General features: G+C 41.9%; 1 protein-coding gene and 1 pseudogene across 3 annotated transcripts in view; one reads left to right on the forward strand and one right to left on the reverse strand.

Moving 5' to 3' along the window:
- Positions 1 to 1119: 1119 nt before the first annotated feature.
- Positions 1120 to 3407, reverse strand: LOC112245014 (annotated as a pseudogene).
- The window catches only part of stra6l (STRA6-like), a 33131-nt gene continuing 14379 nt past the window's right edge, over positions 2918 to 21669 (forward strand). Inside the window, exons 1-7 of one of the 3 annotated variants that reach the window (XM_024412935.2) lie at positions 2918 to 3058; positions 3357 to 3558; positions 14007 to 14079; positions 16026 to 16126; positions 18683 to 18813; positions 19586 to 19706; positions 21021 to 21066. In XM_024412935.2, the coding sequence (XP_024268703.1) occupies positions 3557 to 3558; positions 14007 to 14079; positions 16026 to 16126; positions 18683 to 18813; positions 19586 to 19706; positions 21021 to 21066 (474 nt within the window). In that variant the 5' untranslated portion in view covers positions 2918 to 3058; positions 3357 to 3556. Of the gene's footprint in view, positions 3059 to 3356; positions 3559 to 10688; positions 10927 to 13720; positions 13842 to 14006; positions 14080 to 16025; positions 16127 to 18682; positions 18814 to 19585; positions 19707 to 21020; positions 21067 to 21669 lie in introns of those variants that run through there. The other 2 variants (XM_024412934.2, XM_024412933.2) reach the window with 2 other exon arrangements.

Raw genomic sequence — 21669 nt, forward strand, 5'->3', positions numbered from 1 at the left:
CTGAAACATTCTCTCAGCGTCATAGCAAAACGTTAAACCTGCAACATTCTCTCAGCATCATGGAAAAATGTGTAGAATAACATGAGCAAACGGCACATTTAAATCAAAGTTTATTTGTCCCGTGCGCCGAATACAACAGGTGTAGTTGACCTTATAGCGAAATGCTTACAGGCTCTAACCAATAGTGCATAAAAGGTATTAGGTGAACAATAGATAAATAAAGAAATAAAAACAGTAAAAAGACAGTGGAAAACAGTAGCGAGGCTATAAAAGTAGCGAGGCTACATACAGACACCGATTAGTCAGGCCCAAGATCCGGCCCTGCTAGTTCATCTCTTCGTCTTCTTTATCTTTGGGTGTCATTCCCACAACAACTGTAGTCTTTGTAAACAGGTCATGCTTTTCAACTGCGACAACTTCGTACTCGAGAGAGTGGAGGCCATCAGTATCCATCGTCTTTAACGTAATGATCTATTCTCTTGAACCTGCAGGGCAAAATAAGCAACTGTCATCAACATTTGGAGTATAGTTGGGGAACAGGTGGTAGTTCAAAACTTGAGGGGGAACTTAGTGAATGCGGTTGTTCTAAAGCTTTACCTCTGAGGACTGTCGTTGTTATTTTTGTCTCTTTCGTGACGGATCATTCCGGCATTTTCCGACTACTCCGTCCGGACGAGGGATGGACATTCCTCTGTTATTCACCCTATGGAAATAAGACCAGTGAAAGGAATTTGATTAAATTGATTAAGAGAAGAAAAAAACCTAAAACGTTTTAACAAAAAGCATCCTCTCCAGCACCACCGCAATGTCAACATAATGTGGCAAAGGCAGGTTTCTATGTTTTTTTAGTTGAAAAGATAAGTGTTAAGTGAAAGATGTGTTTCCGATGACATCATCCGGAGATACTGATGACATCATCCAGTGTGCATCACGTGATTTTATGAGCAGGCAAAAGTTAGTAAGATCAAGAGTTACGATGTGGTACATGTTTAGGAGGTTAAACATTTTCTTACCTGTTGAAAATGTCATCATCTTCACCACCCCAGCCCCAGTAGCTGCTCGGAAAGTCGTTGAATTTCATGACTGTCACGGTCGTCATAAAGTGGAGACCAAGGCGCATTGCGGTAAGCGAACATACTTATTTAATAGAAGAACGAACACTGAACATAACTAACCATGAAGCAATATGGCTAGTGCAGAACAGGCAACTAAACATAGAATAACAACCCACAAAATAACCAAGGAGTATGGCTACTTAAATATGGTTCCCAATCAGAAACAAAAATAAACAGCTGCCTCTGATTGAGAACCAATCTAGGCAACCATAGACATATAAACACCTAGACTAGAAAACCCCTAGACAATACAAAAACTAAACAAACCACCCTTGTCACACCCTGACCTAACCAAAATAATAAAGAAAACAAAGATAACTAAGGTCAGGGCGTGACAATGACGCTGCTCCTTACTCAACGATGAGACACCACCAAAGAACTGATTATTGGGTAAACTATGGATGTGACGAAGACAATCAAAAAATCGATATGCTCAATCAGAAAAAACAGATATGCTAGATATGCGAGCAGCTGTGATAGCCACGTGGTTGAGGCATTGGACATGACGGGCTCTCCCTTGGTGGTCCACTGCAGCTCCGTGAGTGGATCACGGAGCTTGCAATGTCAGAATAGTGGGTTGGATTCCCGGTGCCAACAAAATGCATGCATGCATGTCACTTTGGATAAAAGTGTTTGCTAAATGTCAAATATATATTATGACATATTATAGTTTCCTGTTCTGTCGTGCTGTGGCCTCCGATGGTGGGAATTGAAGAAGTGTTAGGGATCTATTCAATCCGTAGCGCTAAAGTTCTGCTTTGTAGCCAGAGTTACATTTAAAAGCAATGTTCCTGTGTTAGTGGAGACTGCATTCCCGGGGAAACGCTGCCTATGTCGGTTCCATCGGGAAATACCTTCACATTTAAGTGGGGTAATCTCTACTGCTTCAGCGATACAGATTGCATCGAGCCCTTAGAGTCCTTTCCCCCCCTGGGTAATACAGTAGGTATGAGGAAACATTAACAACCCCTGGGTCAGCATTTAATCCTTTAAAGTGATAGTTCACTCAAAAATAAAGGTTATCTTTCGAGGTCGACATCGTACTGTGGCACTGCAATAGGACATCACGCGTACTTGAAGCCAAACTTGTCCATGGAGACAGACAGGTGTCTGGGCTGGCTGAAGCATTTGTAGGGGTTGCGGTCATCCACGGGGATGATGTCCACGTCACTGAACACAAAGCAGTCGTAGTCATACTCTTTCAGGGCCTCAGCATAGCCAATGTTCACCAGCTTGGCCCTGTTGAACATGTTCTCTCCATCCTAATAAAGGTAAAAGGCATCCTCAAGATGAATATTAAACATCTTACTGTAAACCAATCAAATGTATTTATAAAGCCCTTATTAATTCAGTAGATTTAACATGTCACAAAGTGCTATACAGAAACCCAGCCTAAAACCCCAAACAGCAAGCAATGCAGATGTAGAAGCATGGTGGCTAGGAAAAACTCACTAAAAAAAGCAGGAACCTAGAGAGGAACCAGGCTCTACGTCATTTAAGGGCCATATTTCTGGAAACACATTAGGCCTAATTCTGGTCTTAATAGCATGCTGAATGGATAATCTTCATTGTATTATCTATTTAGTGCAGGACTAGGCTTAATCTGTTTCCCGGGAAACAGGCCCTAAGTGTTTAATTCAAGTGTTTAAATGTAAGTGTTAAATTTAAGTTTTACATTTCCAAATGTGTGTTGTACTGTACCTCATTGATAACATAGATGCCATAGTTCAGCTGTTGGCGCTGTAAGACAGGATGGAGGTAGTGGAGTCAGAACTTGAGGTGCCCTTCACGATGGCGGAAGGGGATGTTGAGAGCAACCTTCTGGAGGGCGATGCAGTCATGTGGTTTGTAGCGACCTCCTCCCTGCAGACCTGGGTTCTCCTTCCACACTGTGTCCAAGCTGACAGGCGTAGAGAACTCCACCCTGAGAGGCCCCACTGCAGGTCAGGAGAAAAGTGACGTTAAATGAACTTAATCTATTCATGTGGCGACTTGATGCCTTTAGAAGTGGTATCAGTACTATTGGTATTGATAGGGAATTGTATTTATTGTTTTCCATGTTACCATGTACCAAGAAGTGGAGAGGGATCTGGGCATTTCTTGAATTCCTCGGTCACAAAGGGGGTTTAGTGGGTTTTGGTCTCTGTAGTTTCTGAAAAATCAAATATTAAATTTGTTCAGGTGCTGGTGTAACAGTATAGATTCCGTCCCTCTCCTCACCCCTACCTTGGCTCGAACCAGGGACCCTCTGCACACATCGACAACTGACACCCACGAAGCATCGTTACCCATCACGCAACAAAAGCCGGGGCCCTTGCGGAGCAAGGGGAACAACTACTTCAAGGTCCCAGAGCAAGTGACGTCACCGATTGAAACGCTATTAGCGCGCACCACCGCTAACTAGCTAGCCGTTTCACATCGGTTACACTGGAAAAAAGAAAATGTGAGTAAAGTAATAACTTGCTATAGTATTATTTAGACCCCTGGGGTTTCTTCAAATGTTATTGTGTTACAAAGTGGGATTCAAATGGATTTAATTGACATTTGTTGTCAAATGTACACAAAATACTCTGTAATGTCAAAGCGGAAGACTTAAAAAATATTTTTTAAGATAACAAAAAAATGCATAACTAAAATATAGTTGATTAATCAGTATTCAGCCCCTTTGTTTAGCCAAGCCTAAATTAGTTCAGGAGTAAAATTTGTCTTAACAAATCACATAGTAAGTTACATGGACTCACAATTTCTGTTGGTGTCCATTTTGAAAGTGCTGAATGAATAGGCCTACCTTGTCACAGCTTGTTTGCTTGCACTTGCTTATACTTGGAGCTAAGTGATAATGATATAAGAACACACATTATGAATTTGCTGAACATGAATGTAATAATGTTTGTGTATGGTTCATGATTGTTGGAGAATGTAGTTCTTATCGACTTACACAAATCCACAAGGAGTCAGTAGAAACGTTATTTATTTAAGCAAGTCAGCCATATTAGGTGTAGCAGTGGTAAGGATTCACTCCATGTTGCTAAAAGGAAAGCTCTGCTGTTGGGACAGCTTTATGTAGACTCTAACAGTTTATGGACACTCTTTGTCACTGTTATAGTGCAATTAATGTATAGTTTAGTGTTGTGTAGTGGCTTTACTAGCATGCGTAAAAATAAAATGGCTGAGTTTGCCCCACCAACTGGTCAGACTCAGAAGGCGAGCACACCATCCACCGCTTCCGAGCATATTACTCGCCAATGTCCAATCTCTAGATACAAGGTGGACGAAATTAGGGCACGAGTTCCCTTCCAGAGAGACATCAGAGATTGTAGCATTCTCTGTTTCAAGGAAACATGGCTCACTCGGGATACGTTGTCAGAGTCGGTACAGCCACCCGGTTTCTTTACGCATCGCGCTGATAGAAACAAACATCTCTCTGTAAGAAGAAGGGTGGGGGTGTATGCCTTATGATTAACAACTAATGGTGTAATCACAACAACATACAGGAACTCAAGTCCTTTTGTTCACCTGACCTAGAATTCCTTAATATCAAATGCCGACCGCATTATCTTCCAATGAAATTCTCTTCGATTATAGTCACAGCTGTCTATATCCCCCCCAAGCAGATACCTCATCGGCCCTGAAAGAACTTCACTGGACTCTATGTAAACTGGAAACCATACATCCCGAGGCTGCATTTATTGTAGCTGGGGATTTTAACAAAGCTAACCTAAGATCAATACATATCAGCATATCGAATGCGCGACACGAGCTGGCAGAATTCTGGATCATTGCTACTCTAACTTCTACGATGCATACAAAGCCCTCCTGCGCCCTGCCTTCGGCAAATCTGACCATGAATCCCTTTTGATGCTCCCAGCCGAAAGACAGAAACTAAAACAGGAAACACCCTTGCTCAGGTCAATACACCGCTGGTCTGACCAATCAGATTCCACGCTTTAAGATTGCTTCGATCACATGGACTGGGATATGTTCTGGATAGCCTCAGACAATAACATTGATGTATACGCCGACTCGGTGAGCGAGTTTATTAGCAAGTGCATCGGAGATGTCGTACCCTCTGTGACTATTAAAACCTTCCCTAACCAGAAACCGTGGATTAATGGCAGCATTCGCGCAAAACTGAAAGCGCGAACCACCGCTTTTAATCATGGCAAGGCGACTGGAAACATGATCGAATACAAACAGTGCAGCTATTCCCTCCGCAAGGCAATCAAACAAGTAAAGTGTCAGTATAGAGACAATTCAATGGCTAAAACACAAGACGTATGTGGCAGGGTCTACAGTCAATCACGGATAACAGGACAATACAATGCCTGCTACCAAAGCCTGTGGGCTCTCCTTCTCCGTGGCCAACGTGAGTAAAACATTTAAACGTGTTAACCCTCGCAAGGCAGCTGGCCCAGACGGCATCCCTAGCCGCGTCCTCAGAGGATGCGCAGACCAGCTGGCTGGTGTGTTTACGGACATATTCAACCAATCTCTATCCCAGTCTGTTGTCCCCACATGCTTCAAGATGGCTACCATTGTTCCTGTTCCCAAGAAAGCTAAGGTAACTGAACTAAATGACTATCGCCCCATTGCACTCACTTCTGTCATTATGAAGTGCTTTGAGAGACTAATCAAGGATCATATCACCTCCACCCTACCTGACACCCTAGACCCACCCCAAATCGCTTACCGCCCCAATAGGTCCACTGACGATGCAATCGCCATCACACTGCACACTGCCCTAACCCATCTGGACAAGAGGAATACCTATGTAAGAATGATTTTCACTGACTACAGCTCAGCATTTAACACCATAGTACCCTCTAAACTCGTCATTAAGCTCGAGACCCTGGGTCTCGACCCCGCCCTGTGCAACTGGGTCCTGGACTTTCTGACGGGCCACCCCAGGTGGTGAAGGTAGGAAACAACATCTCCCCCACCACTGATCCTCAACATTGGGGCCCCACAACGGTGCGTTTTCAGCCCTCTCCTGTACTCCCTGTTCACTCATGACCGTGGCCATGCATGCCTCCAACTCAATCATCAAGTTTGCAGACGACACTACAGTGGTAGGCCTCATTACCAACAATGACGAGACGGCCTACAGGGAGGAGGTGAGGGCCCTCGGAGTGTGGTGTCAGGAAAATAACCTCTCACTCAACATCAACAAAACAAAGGAGATGATCATGGACTACAGGAAATAGCAGAGGGAGCACCCTCCCATCCATATCAACAGGACAGTAGTGGAGAAGGTGGAAAGTTTTCAATTCCTCGGCATACACATCACGGACAAACTGAAATGGTCCACCCACACAGACAGCATGGTGAAGAAGGCGCAACAGCGCCTCTTCAACCTCAGGAGGCTGAAGAAATTTGGCTTGTCATCAAACAATTTTACAGATGCACAATTGAGAGCATCCTGTCGGGCTGTACCACCGCTTGGTATGGTAATTGCACCGCCCTCAACCGCAAGGATCTCCAGAGGATAGTACGGTCTGTGCAATGCGTCACCAGGGGCAAACTACCTGCCCTCCAGGATACCTACAGCACCCGATGTCACAGGAAGGCCAAAAAGATAACTAAGGAGAACAACCACCCGAGCCACTGCCTGTTCACCCCGCTATCATCCAAAGGCGAGGTCAGTACAGGTGCATCAAAACTGGGACAGAGAGACTGAAAAACAGCTTCTATCTCAAGGCCATCATACTGTTAAATAGCCATCACGAACAGAGAGAGGCTGCTGCCAACATACAGACTCAAATCGCTGGCCAATTAAATAAAAAGGTATAACTAGTCACTTTAAATAATGCCACTTTAGTAATGTTACATATCCTACATTACTCTTCTCATATGTACAGTGGGGCAAAAAGTATTTAGTCAGCCACCAATTGTGCAAGTTCTCTCACTTAAAAAGATGAGAGAGGCCTGTAATTTTCATCATAGGTACACTTCAACTATGACAGACAAAATGAGAAAAAAAATCCAGAAAATCACATTGTAGGATTTTTTATGAATTTATTTGCAAATTATGGTGGAAAATCAGTATTTGGTCACCTACAAACAAGCAAGATTTCTGGCTCTCACAGACCTGTAACTTCTTCTTTAAGAGGCCCCTCTGTCCTCCACTCGTTACTTGTATTAATGGCACCTGTTTGAACTTGTTATCAGTATAAAAGACACCTGTCCACAACCTCAAACAGTCACACTCCAAACTCCACTATGGCCAAGACCAAAATGCTGTCAAAGGACACCAGAAACAAAATTGTAGACCTGCACCAGGCTGGGAAGACTGAATCTGCAATAGGTAAGCAGCTTGGTTTGAAGAAATCAACTGTGGGAGCAATTATTAGGAAATGGAAGACATACAAGACCACTGATAATCTCCCTCGATCTGGGGCTCCACGCAAGATCTCACCCCGTGGGGTCAAAATGATCACAAGAACGGTGTGCAAAAATCCCAGAACCACACGGGGGGACCTAGTGAATGACCTGCAGAGAGCTGGGACCAAAGTAACAAAGCCTACCATCAATAACACACTACGAGCCAGGGACTCAAATCCTGCAGTGCCTGACGTATCCCCCTGCTTAAGCAAGTACATGTCCAGGCCCGTCTGAAATTTGCAAGAGAGCATTTGGATAATCCAGAAGAAGATTGGGAGAATGTCATATGGTCAGATGAAACCAAAATAAAACTTTTTGTTAAAAACTCAACTCGTCGTGTTTGGAGGACAAATAATACTGAGTTGCATCCAAAGAAGACCATACCTACTGTGAAGTATGGGGGTGGAAACATCATGCTTTGGGGCTGTTTTTCTGCAAAGGGACCAGGACGACTGATCCGTGTAAAGGAAAGAATGAATGGGGCCATGTATCGTGAGATTTTGAGTGAAAACCTCCTTCCATCAGCAAGGGAAGATGAAAGCATTGAAGATGAAACGTGGCTGGGTCTTTCAGCATGACAATGATCCCAAACACACCGCCCGGGCAACGAAGGAGTGGCTTCGTAAGAAGCATTTCAAGGTCCTGGAGTGGCCTAGCCAGTCTCCAGATCTCAACCCCATAGAAAATCTTTGGAGGGGGTTGAAAGTCCGTGTTGCCCAGCAACAGCCCCAAAACATCACTGCTCTAGAGGAGATCTGCATGAAGGAATGGGCCAAAATACCAGCAACAGTGTGTGAAAAACTTGTGAAGACTTACAGAAAACGTTTGACCTCTGTCATTGCCAATGAAGGGTATATAACAAAGTATTGATATAAACGTTTGTTATTGACCAAATACTTATTTTCCACCATAATTTGCAAATAAATTCATTAAAAATCCTACAATGTGATTTTCTGGATTTTTTTCCCTCATTTTGTCTGTCATAGTTGAAGTGTACCTATGATGAAAATTACAGGCCTCTCTCATCTTTTAAGTGGGAGAACATGCACAATTGGTGGCTGACTAAATACTTTTTTGCCCCACTGTATATACTGCATTCTATACCATCTACTGCATCTTGCCTATGCCGCACACCATTGCTCATCCATATATTTAAATGTACATATTCTATTCATCCCTTTACATTTGTGTGTATTTGTGTGTATAATGTAGTTGTTGTGAATTTGTTAGATTACTTGTTATATATTACTGCATAGTCGGAACAAGAAGCACAAGCACATCGCTACACTCGCATTAGCATCTGCTAACCATGTGTATGTGACCAATTAAATTCGATTTTGATTTGAAGATTTACATGCTAAAATCGCCACCGCGATATTTGTACATTTTGAAGTGATAAAGTGTTGATTCTTTGAAGTGAAGTGTTTAAACTTCTTTTAATCGTTAAAGTAGTCTTCAAAATGAACGCGCGTCTCATGAACTAATGGTGATGAATCACATATCAGAATCCTGCACTAAAGAGGGGAAGGGTTTCTGTCCGTAATGTGTCTGTGTTTCTGTTGTATTCTCAAATGAACATTTCCTTGTTGTCAGGCTGTAAGATCTCCGATCTCTTTTATTTGATTGTCACTCTGTCTCAGTATATCAGCTATCTGAATCCATTTAGCAGCTTGACATACGGCTTGCATCACCAATACAGCCACAGGCCTACAGTATGATGGCATTACTGGCCTGATGGTCATCTATCATCTGAAGCAAAGAGTAGCTACAGTGCATTCGGAAAGTATTCAGACCCGTTGACTTCTTCCACATTTTGTTACATAACAGCCTCTTTCTAAAATGGATTAAATTGTGTGTGTGTGTGTGTGTGTGTGTGTCCCCATCAATCTACACACAATACCCCATAATGACAAAGCAAAAACAGGTTTTTAGAAATCTTTGCACATTTTCTTTTTTTTAACAATGGAAATAACACATTTACATCAGTATTCAGACCCTTTACTCAGTACTTTGTTGAAGCAACTTTGGCAGCGATTACAGCCTCGAGTCTTCTTGGGCACAGCTATTTTCAGGTCTCTCCAGAGATGTTTGATCGGGTTCAAATCCGGGCTTTGGCTGGGCCACTCAAGGACATTCAGAGACTTTCCCCGTGGCGACTCCTGTATTGTCTTGGCTGTTTGATGAGGGTCGTTGTCCTGTTGGAAGGTGAACTTTCGCCACAATCTGAGGTCCTGAGCACTCCGGAGTAGGTTTTCATCAAGGATCTCTCTGTACATTGCTCCATTCATCTTTCCCTCGATCCTGACTAGTCTCCCAGTCCCTGTCACTGAAATACATCCCCACAGCAGGATGCTGCCACCACCAAAGTTTGCTGTAGGGATGGTGCCAGGTTTTCTCCAGACGTGGCGCTTGGCATTCAGCCCAAAGAGTTCAATCTTGGTTTCATCAGACCAGAGAATCTTGTTTCTCAAGGTCTGAGAGTCCTTTAGGTGCCTTTTGGCAAACTCCAAGCGGGCTGTCATGTGTCTTTTACTGAGGAGTGGCCTCCGTCTGGCCACTCTACCATAAAGGCCTGATTGGTGGAGTGCTGCAGAGATGGTTGTCCTTCTGGAAGGTTTTCCCATCTCCACATAGGAACTCTGGGGCTCACCTTCCTGACCAAGGTCCTTCTCCCCCAATTTCTCAGTTTGCCCAGGCGGGGAGCTCTAAGAAGGGTCTTGGTGGTTCCAAACTTCTTCCATTTAAGAATGATAGAGGCCACTATGTTCTTGCTTCAATGCTGCAGACATTTTTTGGTACCCTTCACCAGATGTGGCTCGATACAATCCTGTCTCAGCGCTCTACGGACAATACCTTCAACCTCATGGCTTGTTTTTTTTCTCTGACATGCACTGTCAACTGTGGGACCTTATGTGGACTCCAAACAAGTTGTAGAAACATGTCAAGAATGATCAATGGAAACAGGTTGCACCTGAGCTCAATTTTGACTCTCATAGTCTGAAATACTTATGTAAATAAGGTATTTCAGTTTTTTTTAAATACATTTGCAAAAATGTTTAAAAATCAACAGTTTTTGCTTTGTCATTAGGGGGTATGTAACTGACAATTTACCTGTAAGTCTATGTAGTTGTTTTTTGTTTGAATTGTTTACGTGTTCGCTATGCGGGGGGGAAATTATAAGACAAACGGAACTACGTGGCTAATAACTGTTGTAACGGGGATCATTATCGTAGCAACACACCTTTGGAGTGAAGGCAATACCGCGCTGTGTTAGCTACATTTTCATGTCTTCGGGTGTAGTTCGTAAAGCTTGAAGTGTGTATGATAGGATGGAAACGTTAGAATAATTAAGGATGAACCGTGAATTCACGCCAGGAATAATAAGTGTGAAGTTTTGATTTCCTCCCTTCTGTAATAAGCAGCCAATGAGGTATTTTTCCTTTGTTCATGTGTTTTAATCTGATACTGTTATTGCTCCGGCTAAACTTTTTTGTATGTTAGCACTTCAGAGTTATGTTACCAAGCTAATAAGTCACTCGTAAGACCAGAAGGTTGTAAGAGTGTGCTTAACTGTATTTTCATTTACTTTATAGTTCTCACGGAAGGTGATAATTCTGACTAAAACTACAGAATAAAGCCGCCAGTTAAAATCAAGGAACTGTTGTGCTCGTGGTTACTGGAGGGGGCTACAGGGGGGCTATTTATTGTATGTAGATTGATGAGGAAAAATGTTTATTTCATACATTTTAGGTATAAGGCTGTAACGTAACAAAATGTGGAAAAATGAAAGTATGAATACTTTCCGTATGCGCTGTACATCTTGTTCCTGCCCTCTCAAGGGACGCCACATGATACACAGAACCGCTTCTACGGGCATGTGGGGAGGGTTCTTAAAATGTAGCATCCAATCAAAATCTTGTCAGCGGACCATTCAAACCTTTTTTACAATACAAAATTCTCCAGACCCCCAATGGAGGCGTGACAACAACGTGATTTTGGAGGTATGGTAACGTGAAATAAACACATGGGTAACATGAGAATCATGATGTTACATCATTCACACTTGTTAGTCATACCAAATTCAATATATATGTATTTAATGTACTTCTACTATGTGAGTCAAGAAATATAACATTATATGAAAGCTATGATCAAGCTATGATCAAATTATTTAATCAACAATAGCCTTTTAGCTTACTATATGCCATACATGTGCCATGAAATGACATTAAGAAAATCTTTAGCTTATTTTCAAATGTCTTCACCTGATTTTGAAAAACATAATCATAGTGTCAGAATATCCATATATTTGTATATATTTAGAAGTTATACAGCACATTACTTACTATTTTCTTTCATTATTTGTTCTTTTCCAAAGTGACTGCAAGCGGATAACTCTATAATAGACTCCTGATTTTATTAATCCATCTTCAGTTTGGTTATCCTTCAAACTGGACAGCAAAGCATTCCTACTCGATTCAGTAACATTTGAGTACCAGAAATATACTGAGAAATATAAGAGACCTAAAAGCAAAAGCCTGCAGCATAGTCTTTTCACCATCTCACCGGTGTGTGCCGTGAATCACAGGCTACAACACAAAAGTTTACTGGTAACAAGCTTCCCCACCACACTCATTGGTACACTCGACCTGCCTGGCCAGTTTTTCTGCCAACATTTGACGTCAGACTACAAAACAACAATTGACCAACCTTATGTCTTTTGTGAGGCACTTTAACATCATATAAAAACCAACCTGTTGACAAGCCTCTGAACAAACCTGACAGTATCGGTATCTTGCCTTCTTAGTTTCTACCGGCACCAGCCACCACTGGGCTATGGCTGAGAGAAACTATTCTTTTCCTGTATTTGATTTATTGTGGATATTGATTGATATGGAATAAACATGATTGTATGTGCCGGAAGACACAGACAGATGCATTCCCTTTACGGGAAGGGAACAGGTGTTAACCAGATATGCTTAAGTAACATATTTAAGTTATTGTCACGTGTTAGTCTATAATTATCTGTTGTAACTACAGTGCCTTTAGAAAGTATTCACATCCCTTGAATTCTTCCAAAAAAATTGTGTTATTAATTATTATTAATTATGTTATTAGACATTTTTACAAATGAATTAAAAATGAAAAGCTGAAATGCCTTGAGTCAATAAGTATTTAAACCATTTGATAATGGTAAGCCTAAATACGTTCAGGAGTAAAACTGTGCTTAACACATGCTACATTGCGTGGACTTACACTGTGTAACAATAGTGTTTAACATGATTTTTAAATTACTTTGTCATGCCGGTTCCTGCTCCTCCTTGGGCGCCAGGCTACCCTTCATTACGCACACCTGCCACCATCATTACGCGTATCAGTACTCATTGGACTCACCTGGACTCCATTACCTTGTTGATTTCCCCTCCTATATCTGTCTATTCCTCGGTTAGATTTTTGTGTCAGTATTATTGTCGTTTTGTTTTCCCCTGTCCAGACACTGTCCGTATTCTGTTCCTCTCCGTGTTTCATTAAATGTTCACTCCCTGTACTTGGTTCTCATACATGATTCCATGTGTTATTTCATAGTTTTGATGTCTTCACTATTATTCTCCAATTCTAAAAATAAAGAAAACACCTTCAATGAGGAGGTGTTTGACGGGTACTGTATATTTATTAAAAGCAGACATTGATTATCTCTTTGAACATGGTGAAGTTATTAATTACCCTTTGGATGGTGTATCAATACACCCAGTCACTACAAAGATACAAGCGTCCTTCCTAACTCCGTTGCCTGAGAGGGAAACCGCTCTGTGGTTTCACCTTGACTCCTATGGTGACTTTAAAATAGTTACAAAGTTTAATGGCTGTGATAGGAGAAAATTAGGATGGATCAACAACATTGGATTTACTCCACAATACTAACCTAAATGACAGTGTATCGAAAGAACTCAACCGTCAAAGCACTGCTTCCTCAAAATAAAACCTTTTATTTCTTACTGTCCCTCAAAGCACCGTTGAAAAATAGCCCATACAGTAATACATTTTACAGTGAAGACGAGCTTAGTAATGATAAACTCACAGGAAAATAACTATCCTTTGGAAGGAGAAAACCTGAATGGAATCGATGCCATGGTTATCTGTTACTGGGCTCTCTGTTGACCATGCTATCGCACGGTAACATATCAGTGAAGTTTGGGGTCAAAGGTACGTCACATGACCGCAACTAGGAAACGGGGCTTTGAGAGCTATCAGTAGAGAGTACTTTCTGTTGTCGCTTTTAAGAACGGTCTTTTATGTTACTCCCTTGCTCGTTGAAAGTAGTTTCAACATGATAAGAGGCGACATGTGAGTGCAATTCAAATTTTTGTCTAACTACTGTATCAGTTAGAATGGGATGCTTGATAACTGTAAATACGCACATCTTACTAATTTGTTCATGGCGGAAATGTATTATTCAGTCTGAAAGTCCACTTCCCTTTTTCTAATTGTTTATTTATCTTTGTCTTGAAGGGGCTCTCCAAACCAGACCTGTGACAGTGGTGTATCCATGGACCTCTTCTTACACTATTCTCTCGTTCCGTCGGTAAGGGGTCTCTGTGTCCCCGTACAGTACATGTCATTATATGTCATAACCATGTCATTATATGTCATAACCGCTGCCATTACCTGTCATAATATGATCACAACACTGTCGTGACCCATATGTTAAAAACCTGTTGGGATATATATTGCGTTATTTTATGGCTGATTGTGACACCTACATATGAGTGTCATAACCCACATTTATTCAAATGTGTTTTTTTCCCTGCCAAGAAGTTTCCATTTGAAAGTTTGTTTCTTTAATCCTTTGTTGTTGTAATGAATTCTTTAAAGTCGTGTTTTTACACTTTATGACACTGTCAAGAAGCATTATGACCAGTATGATCGGAATGATGTAAGCCAGATAGACCTATCACGTACATGCCCTTATGTCAGTCATCAGTCCAAAAAATGGGTGTCTTGTCCTGCTCCTGAAATCCTCTCCTGCATTCATCCCAGTCAACAGAGCATTGGGGTAGGTGCATGTCTGACATCAATGTGTTCACAGTTACAATGATAATTCAGTATGGTCAATTTCAGAAAATGTTGTAGGCTATGGTGTAATGGAATGTTTTATGTTGTGTGGTAAGTTTTGTTGGTTTTGACAATCTTTTGTAGGTATCATAACCAGCCACAAAATAACGCAATCAATGTCACATCAGGTCTACATATATGTGTTATGACCATATTATGACAGGTTATGACAAGTTATGTCAGCTGTTATGACATTATGACATGGTTATTACCGTATCATAACGTGTTATGACACTAGGTGTCAAGTAAAGTGTTACCAACATCCACTGATGCCAGTAACACTACATTCTTAGAAAAAAGGGTCCGGCTGTCCCCATAGGAGAACCTTGTTTGGTTCCAGGGAGAACCTTTTTTGGTTCCACGTAGAACCCTTTTGGGTTCCATGTAGAACCCTTGGTGGAAAGGGTCCTACATGGAACCCTAAAGGGGTCATCCTGGAATCAAAAAGAGTTCTTCAAAGGGTTCTCCTATGGGGACAGCTGAAGAATCCTTTTTAGGTTCTAGATAGCTCCTTTAGGTTCTAGATAGTGTAGTACATCAATATAAGATATATTCTGTTCAACTGTGTTTTTTTACTACAGATATACTTATGTAATAAGACAATGCTATTTTTCTGACAAATTATCATGTATTCAACAGTGCCTTCAGAAAGTATTCCCACCCCTTGAATTTTTTACAAATTAAAGTGTTCAATCCCTTTGTAATGGCAAGCCTAAACAGGGTTAGGAGTAAAAATGTGCTTAACAAGTCACATAATAAGTTGCATGGATTCGCTTTGTGTGCAATAATAGTGTTTAACATGATTTTTGAATGGGGTACAGAGATGAGGAAGTCAAACATACAATTATCTGTAAGATCCCTCAGTCGAGCAGTGAATATCAAACACAGATTATTTTTTTCCAATACCTCACAAAGAAGGGCACCTATTGGTAGAAAAAATGCAGACATTGAATTTCCCTTTGAGCACGGTGAAGTTATTAATTACACTTTGGATGGTGTATCAATAAACCCAGTCACTACAAAGATACAGATGTCCTTCTTAACTCAGTTGCCTGAAAGGAAGGAAACCGCTCAGGGATTTCACCATGAGGCCAATGGTGACTTTAAAATAGTTAACAGAGGTTAATGGCTGTGATAGGAGAAAACGGAGGATGGATAAACATCATTGTAGTTAGTCCACGATATTAACCTAAATGACAGAGTGAGAAGAAGGAAGCCTGTACAGGAACAAAAGCCCACAAAGGAAATATAAATTATATTTAAATAATAAATTCCTTGGTTTCCCAGAAATCCTGCTTATTCCCTTCTGATTCCAGGACTCCTCCAACCAGGATTTTGGGAAAATCAGTGAATTTATTGAAAGTTTCTGGAATTTTGCAACCCTAGTCTTTGCTCTCTTTTGTGTATTCTACATAGTTTGTCATCGTGGTTGTGCTGTCGGCCCTGCAGAGGAGATCCAGACATCTGCCCATTGATGAGAAGCTCCCCTTTCTCAACAACCGCTTTGGCATTGTTGTGTGAGTCACACCGTAACCCCTGACCCGTTACCGGTCAACCCATGCTGATCCTTAAAGATAGAGACAGACACACACCGGTTTTCATCTCAAATCACATCCTATTCCCAATATACAAATGTAGGATCTTAATTTGAGCCAGTTTGCTACAGCAAACAAATAATCCTGCAGCAACAGGAAATGTGAATTATTATGCTTTTGTCTGGTTTGATCCATTTTTCATCAGGGCAAATTAAGTCGGACATTTTAAAGTGGAAATTAACAACTTAAGAAGCCTTTTTAAACTTTGAATACTCTACAAGTTTGCATTTCCTGCTGTGCAGGAAAATTGTCAGCAACAAAAGGGTGATCAAATTAGGATCCTACATCTGTAATGCTTTCTATATAGTGCATTTAACTAGGCAAGCCAGTTAAGAACAAATTCTTATTTATAATGACGGCTTACCAAAAAGGCAAAAGGACTCCGGCGGGGATGGGGGCTGGGATTAAAAATACAAATAAATTAAATACAAATACAGGACAAAACACACATCACGACAAGAGAGACAACACAGCACTCATAAAGCGAGACCTAAGACGACAACATAGCATGGCAGCAACACATGACAGCACAGCATGGTAGCAACACAACATGGCAGCAGCACAACATGGTAGCAGCGCAAAACAGGATACAAACATTGTTGGGCACAGATAACAGCGCAAAGGGCAAGAAGGTAGAGACAACAATACATCACGCAAAGCAGCCCCAACTGTCAGTAAGTGTGTCCATGATTGAGTCTTTGAATGAAGAGATTGAGATAAAACTGTCCAGCTTGAGTGTTTGCTGCAGCTCGTTCCAGTCGCTAGCTGCAGCGAACTGAAAAGACGAGCGACCCAGGGATGTGTGTGCTTTGGGGACCTTTAACAGAATGTGACTGGCAGAACGGGTGTTGGATGAGACCTGCAGTAGATATCTCAGATAGGGGGGAGTGATGCCTAAGATGATTTTATAAATAAGCAGCAACCAGTGGGTCTTGTGACAGGTATACAGAGATGACCCGTTTACAGAAGAGTATAGAATGCAGTGATGTGTCCTATAAGGAGCTTTGGTGGCTAATCTGATGGCCGAATGGTAAAGAACATCTAGCCGCTCGAGACCACCCTTTCCTGCCAATCTATCAATTATGTCTCCGTAGTCTAGCATGGGTAGGATGGTCATCTGAATCAGGGTTAGTTGTGCAGCTGGGGTGAAAGAGGAGCGATTACGATAAAGGAAACCAAGTCTATATTTAACCTGCAGAAAAGCCTGCAGCTTTGATATGTGCTGAGAGAAGGACGGTGTACCATCTAGCCATACTCCTAAGTACTTGTATGAGGTAACTACCTCAAGCTCTAAATCCCCAGAAGTAGTAATCACACCTGTGGGGAGGGACATTCTTCTTACAAAACCACATTACTTTTGTTTTGGAGGTGTTCAGAACAAGGTGAAGGGCAGAGAAAGCTTGTTGGACACTAAGAAAGCTTTCCAGATATCAACAGTAATACAATCAAGGCACGGCAGAGGACAGGGAGAGCTCTAAGGTGTTGATTTAGGACATTTGAATGTGCATTAGATGGCAACAGGATCATATTATACAGCAATTTCATCAGGTAACATGAAACAAAGCAGGCGAGAGGTGGTTAGAATAGGATGGGAGTCCAAAAGTCTGTGTAACCAATAAAGTCAGAGTCCGAATGTGGGAACAAACATAGTCTATCCCACGGTACGGTAAACAAGAAAGTTTATAGTCAACAAAGCATGCAGGAGTCATGAGGCAAATAGCAAAAGAGCAAAATGCACAAGAAAAAAAATTACTTGGGGCTAGCCATTGTAAGTTCAGAGTCACTCGCCCCAACAGTGCCTGTGTGTTGGAGGCGAACGAAAGCTCGGTAGAGAGGGGGGGGGTACCTGTACCAGACAGGGGGAGACAAGCCAGGGCAGACGGTGAACAGATCGCCAGGTGGAATCCAAGCAGCAGTGCAGCAGGCAGCAGGAGTAGGTGTCACACCCACTTGGGAGAAGCTTTATTTCTGGAGGCAGATTTCTTGTAGAAAATGTCAGTGGATGGTCTCTGAATAGCAGCAGGGTGCTTCAAGGCCTCTGGATTTGGGAGGGGTAGCCTGTGAGTCACCTGCCATGTGTTGGCCTCAGAGGCTTCGATACCTTTCACTTCACACCTCAGTGCTAAATGACGTTGTATCTGGTCTGTCCAAAGTTAGGTTGTAGGTTTGGAGTTTTGATCTGGAGTAAAGGTAGGGTAGCGTCCTGCACATTTCCCTGCACAAAAATTCAAGTTTCTCTAACTCCCAAACTATGTTATTGTAAAAAACATGTTAAAAATGTTGAAAGCTCACATGCAAAAATGCACCCTAGATGGGTTAGGGTATGTGCTCTGATCAAAAGTACTACATTACATGGGGAGTATGATGTGTGGCTCTGGTCCTAAGTACTGCACTACATGAGGGATAGGGTGTGATAGAATATTTGAACACTCTTCATAGATACAAACATACTCCTCTTTACTACCCCCTCCCTCTCAGGCCTCTGGACCTCATGGAGAACCTCAGTAACAGATGGTCCTATGGGTTTGCCTTCGGAGCTGTATCGTCCAGTGTCTTGCTTCTTTTCTCAGAGCATTACATGACCTTCAACGTTCCACCCTGGGCCAAAGGTAATTGAAAATGTTTCTGAGTGAATGGAATACTGAACAGGGGTGTGTCAGAATGTTGTTTAGCGAGTGGAACGCCAGTGTAGCAGGAGTGTCAGGCAACATTAGAGCCTCAGAGGGGTCTCAGTACCTGCTGGGTTTCTCATCTCCCTAGTATCAAATCAAATGTATAGCCCTTTTTTACATCAGCAGATGTCACAAAGTGCTTATACATAAACCCAGCCTAAAACCCCAAACAGCAAGCAACGCAGATGTAAGAGCACGGTTGTCACGTCGGTATGAAGGATCGGGAGACAGGCGCAGGAATGCGTAATAGGGTTTTTTATTGACCCAAACTACAGCGTGCCATGTAAATGCACAGGGATGAAGACCAAACAAACACGTATACAAAACACAGGGTTGAAACCCAAACAAAAAAGCGAGGAGTACCTTGATTAAATTCACAAGCGCACAATGATACTACACGGGTCGAGACCCGTAATCATCTGCACAATGCAAGCGGCACGAAAGCCAAAACAACACAGCACAGGTACTCACACGACCAAAAGACATTGGAACAAGGATCTGTGACAACGGTGGCTGGGAGAAACTCCTTAGAAAGGCAGGAACCTAGGAAGAGTACTTGATTGATTCATGAATGCCACTGTTTGCTGTATTGTGCTCTGTAGCATTGATAATGGTTAGGGCTGGGAGTTTTTCCTGACCACATAGCCCTAGTGACAATAATATGTGCACTGCTCTCAAAACAAGCTAAACTTTGTCTTTGTCTTTGCAGCTTTTGTGTACCTTGTGGGTGCTCTCGAGGTGGGCCTGGCCTATTTCCCTTTCTTTGCGTGTCTGTCAACCCCTTGCCGAGAGTTTGGGGCTGTTCTGGGAATCCTCTACTCTTTGACATGGTGAGTGCACGGTTGATGTGATGTCATGATGTAGGGTCAGGAGTTTTTACCGACCCTGAGACCTGACCAGTGAAGTCAGGGTCCAGAGTTTTTTCTGGTCAGGCAGGACACATGGTCAGGACGAATATTTCCTGGCTCTATAGGGACTTACAGTGCTGTGAAAAGTTTTTGCCCCGTTTCTGGTTTTCTATATTCTTGCATATTCTTTATGCTGCATGTTATTAGATATTCAACCAAAACCACATTTTAGATAAAGGGAACTACCACCACCATGCTTGACCATTGGTATAAGGTTCTTACTGTGGAATGCAGTGTATGGTTTTTTGCCAGACATAATGGTACCCATCTTATCCAAAAAGTTGACTGAAGTTGACCAAAAAGCGCCTGTAAGCACCTGGATGATCGTCAAGATTCTTGGAAGAATGTTCTATGGACAAATATATAACAAAAGTATAACTTGTTGGACGACATGGCTCCCATTATTCCTGGCGACAACCAAATACTGCATTCCACAGTTAGAACCTTATACCAACGGTCAAGCATGGTGGTGGTAGTGTGATGGTTTGGGGATACTTTGCTGCCTCAGGACCTGGATGACTTACCTTAATAGAAGGAACCATGAATTCTGCTTTGTATCAGAGAATTCTACAGGAGAATGTCAGGCCATCTGTCTGTGAGCTGAAGCGCAGCTGGGTCATTCAGCAAGACAATGATTCAAAACACACAATCAAGTCCACATGAAAATGGTAAAAAAGCAACAAATTCTAAGTTTTGGAATGACTTTTTTCAAAGTCCAGAGAGTCTAAGTTAATTGATATGTTGTGGCAGGACTTGAAACGAGCAGTTTATGCTTGAAAACCCACACATGTCGCTGAAAAAAACAGTTCTGGGGGAAAAAAGCAGTTTTGAAGTATGCCAAAATTCCTCTACAGCAATGTGAGACTGATCAACAACTACAGGAAGCATTTGGTTGCAGTCATTGCAGCTAAAGGTGGCACAACCACTTATTGAGTGTAAGGGGGCAATTACTTTTTACACAGGGGAATTGGATATTGCATAACGTTGTAATTTATAGAAATAAAATATATTTTTTTGTTTTTTTGTTATTTGGTTCCCTTTTATCTAATGTTAGGTTTTGGTTGAAAAAATATGCAATAACAGGGAAAATCCAAAAGGGGGAAAATACTTTTTCACAGCACTGTACCTGTAGACAGCTTGATTTAGTCATTACAGGAACTGACCAGCGATTTTACTGAACAGGAGTTGTGTTGATCTAAGGACTCCCTATAATAGCCTGGTTGGTTTTATTTGCAGGATAATCATCACGCTGTGGGATACAGTGATGTGTCCCACTGGTAAGGTAGGTGAGTACTCAACAAGCCAACACATAGTCGTTTACCCTCACCATTCAGAATACTTTAAACAATGTGGCATAACAGGCTGGTATAGCAAGGTGGTTTAGCAACATATACTGCCTGCAAGCAAGAGTACTGCAGTCAGTGGTGATTTTAGCATGTAAATCTTTGTGGGGCAAAAAAAATAAAAAGTGGGATGCATACCAGCAAAGCCACTACACAACACCTCACTAAACAATACATTAATTGCACTATAACGGTGACAAAAGGGTCTTACAAAGGGCCTACATAAAGCTGTCCAAACGGCAGTCCCAACATCTTACCACAGCCTCCTTTACTGCCTTTCAAAAAAACATTGCTGATATTGCTGACTTACTTAAACAAATGTGGTTTATAATGACAATTGAAATGTACAAGCTATGGCATAAGGGGACGACAAGCAGATAAAAGGCCATCCGTAATTTCGATTAAGACATTAATGAGCGAACTAGGACGGACGTAGTCGTTTTAACTATTTGTTTAGCACTTTCAAATGTATGGCGACAGAATTCAGAACATGGGCCGTTCTTACAGTGTTCTCCCTGTACACCAAGTCCGAACCGTAGGAT

Source organism: Oncorhynchus tshawytscha, linkage group LG11 (assembly GCF_018296145.1).
Source record: "Oncorhynchus tshawytscha isolate Ot180627B linkage group LG11, Otsh_v2.0, whole genome shotgun sequence".
Classification (NCBI taxonomy): domain Eukaryota; kingdom Metazoa; phylum Chordata; class Actinopteri; order Salmoniformes; family Salmonidae; genus Oncorhynchus; species Oncorhynchus tshawytscha.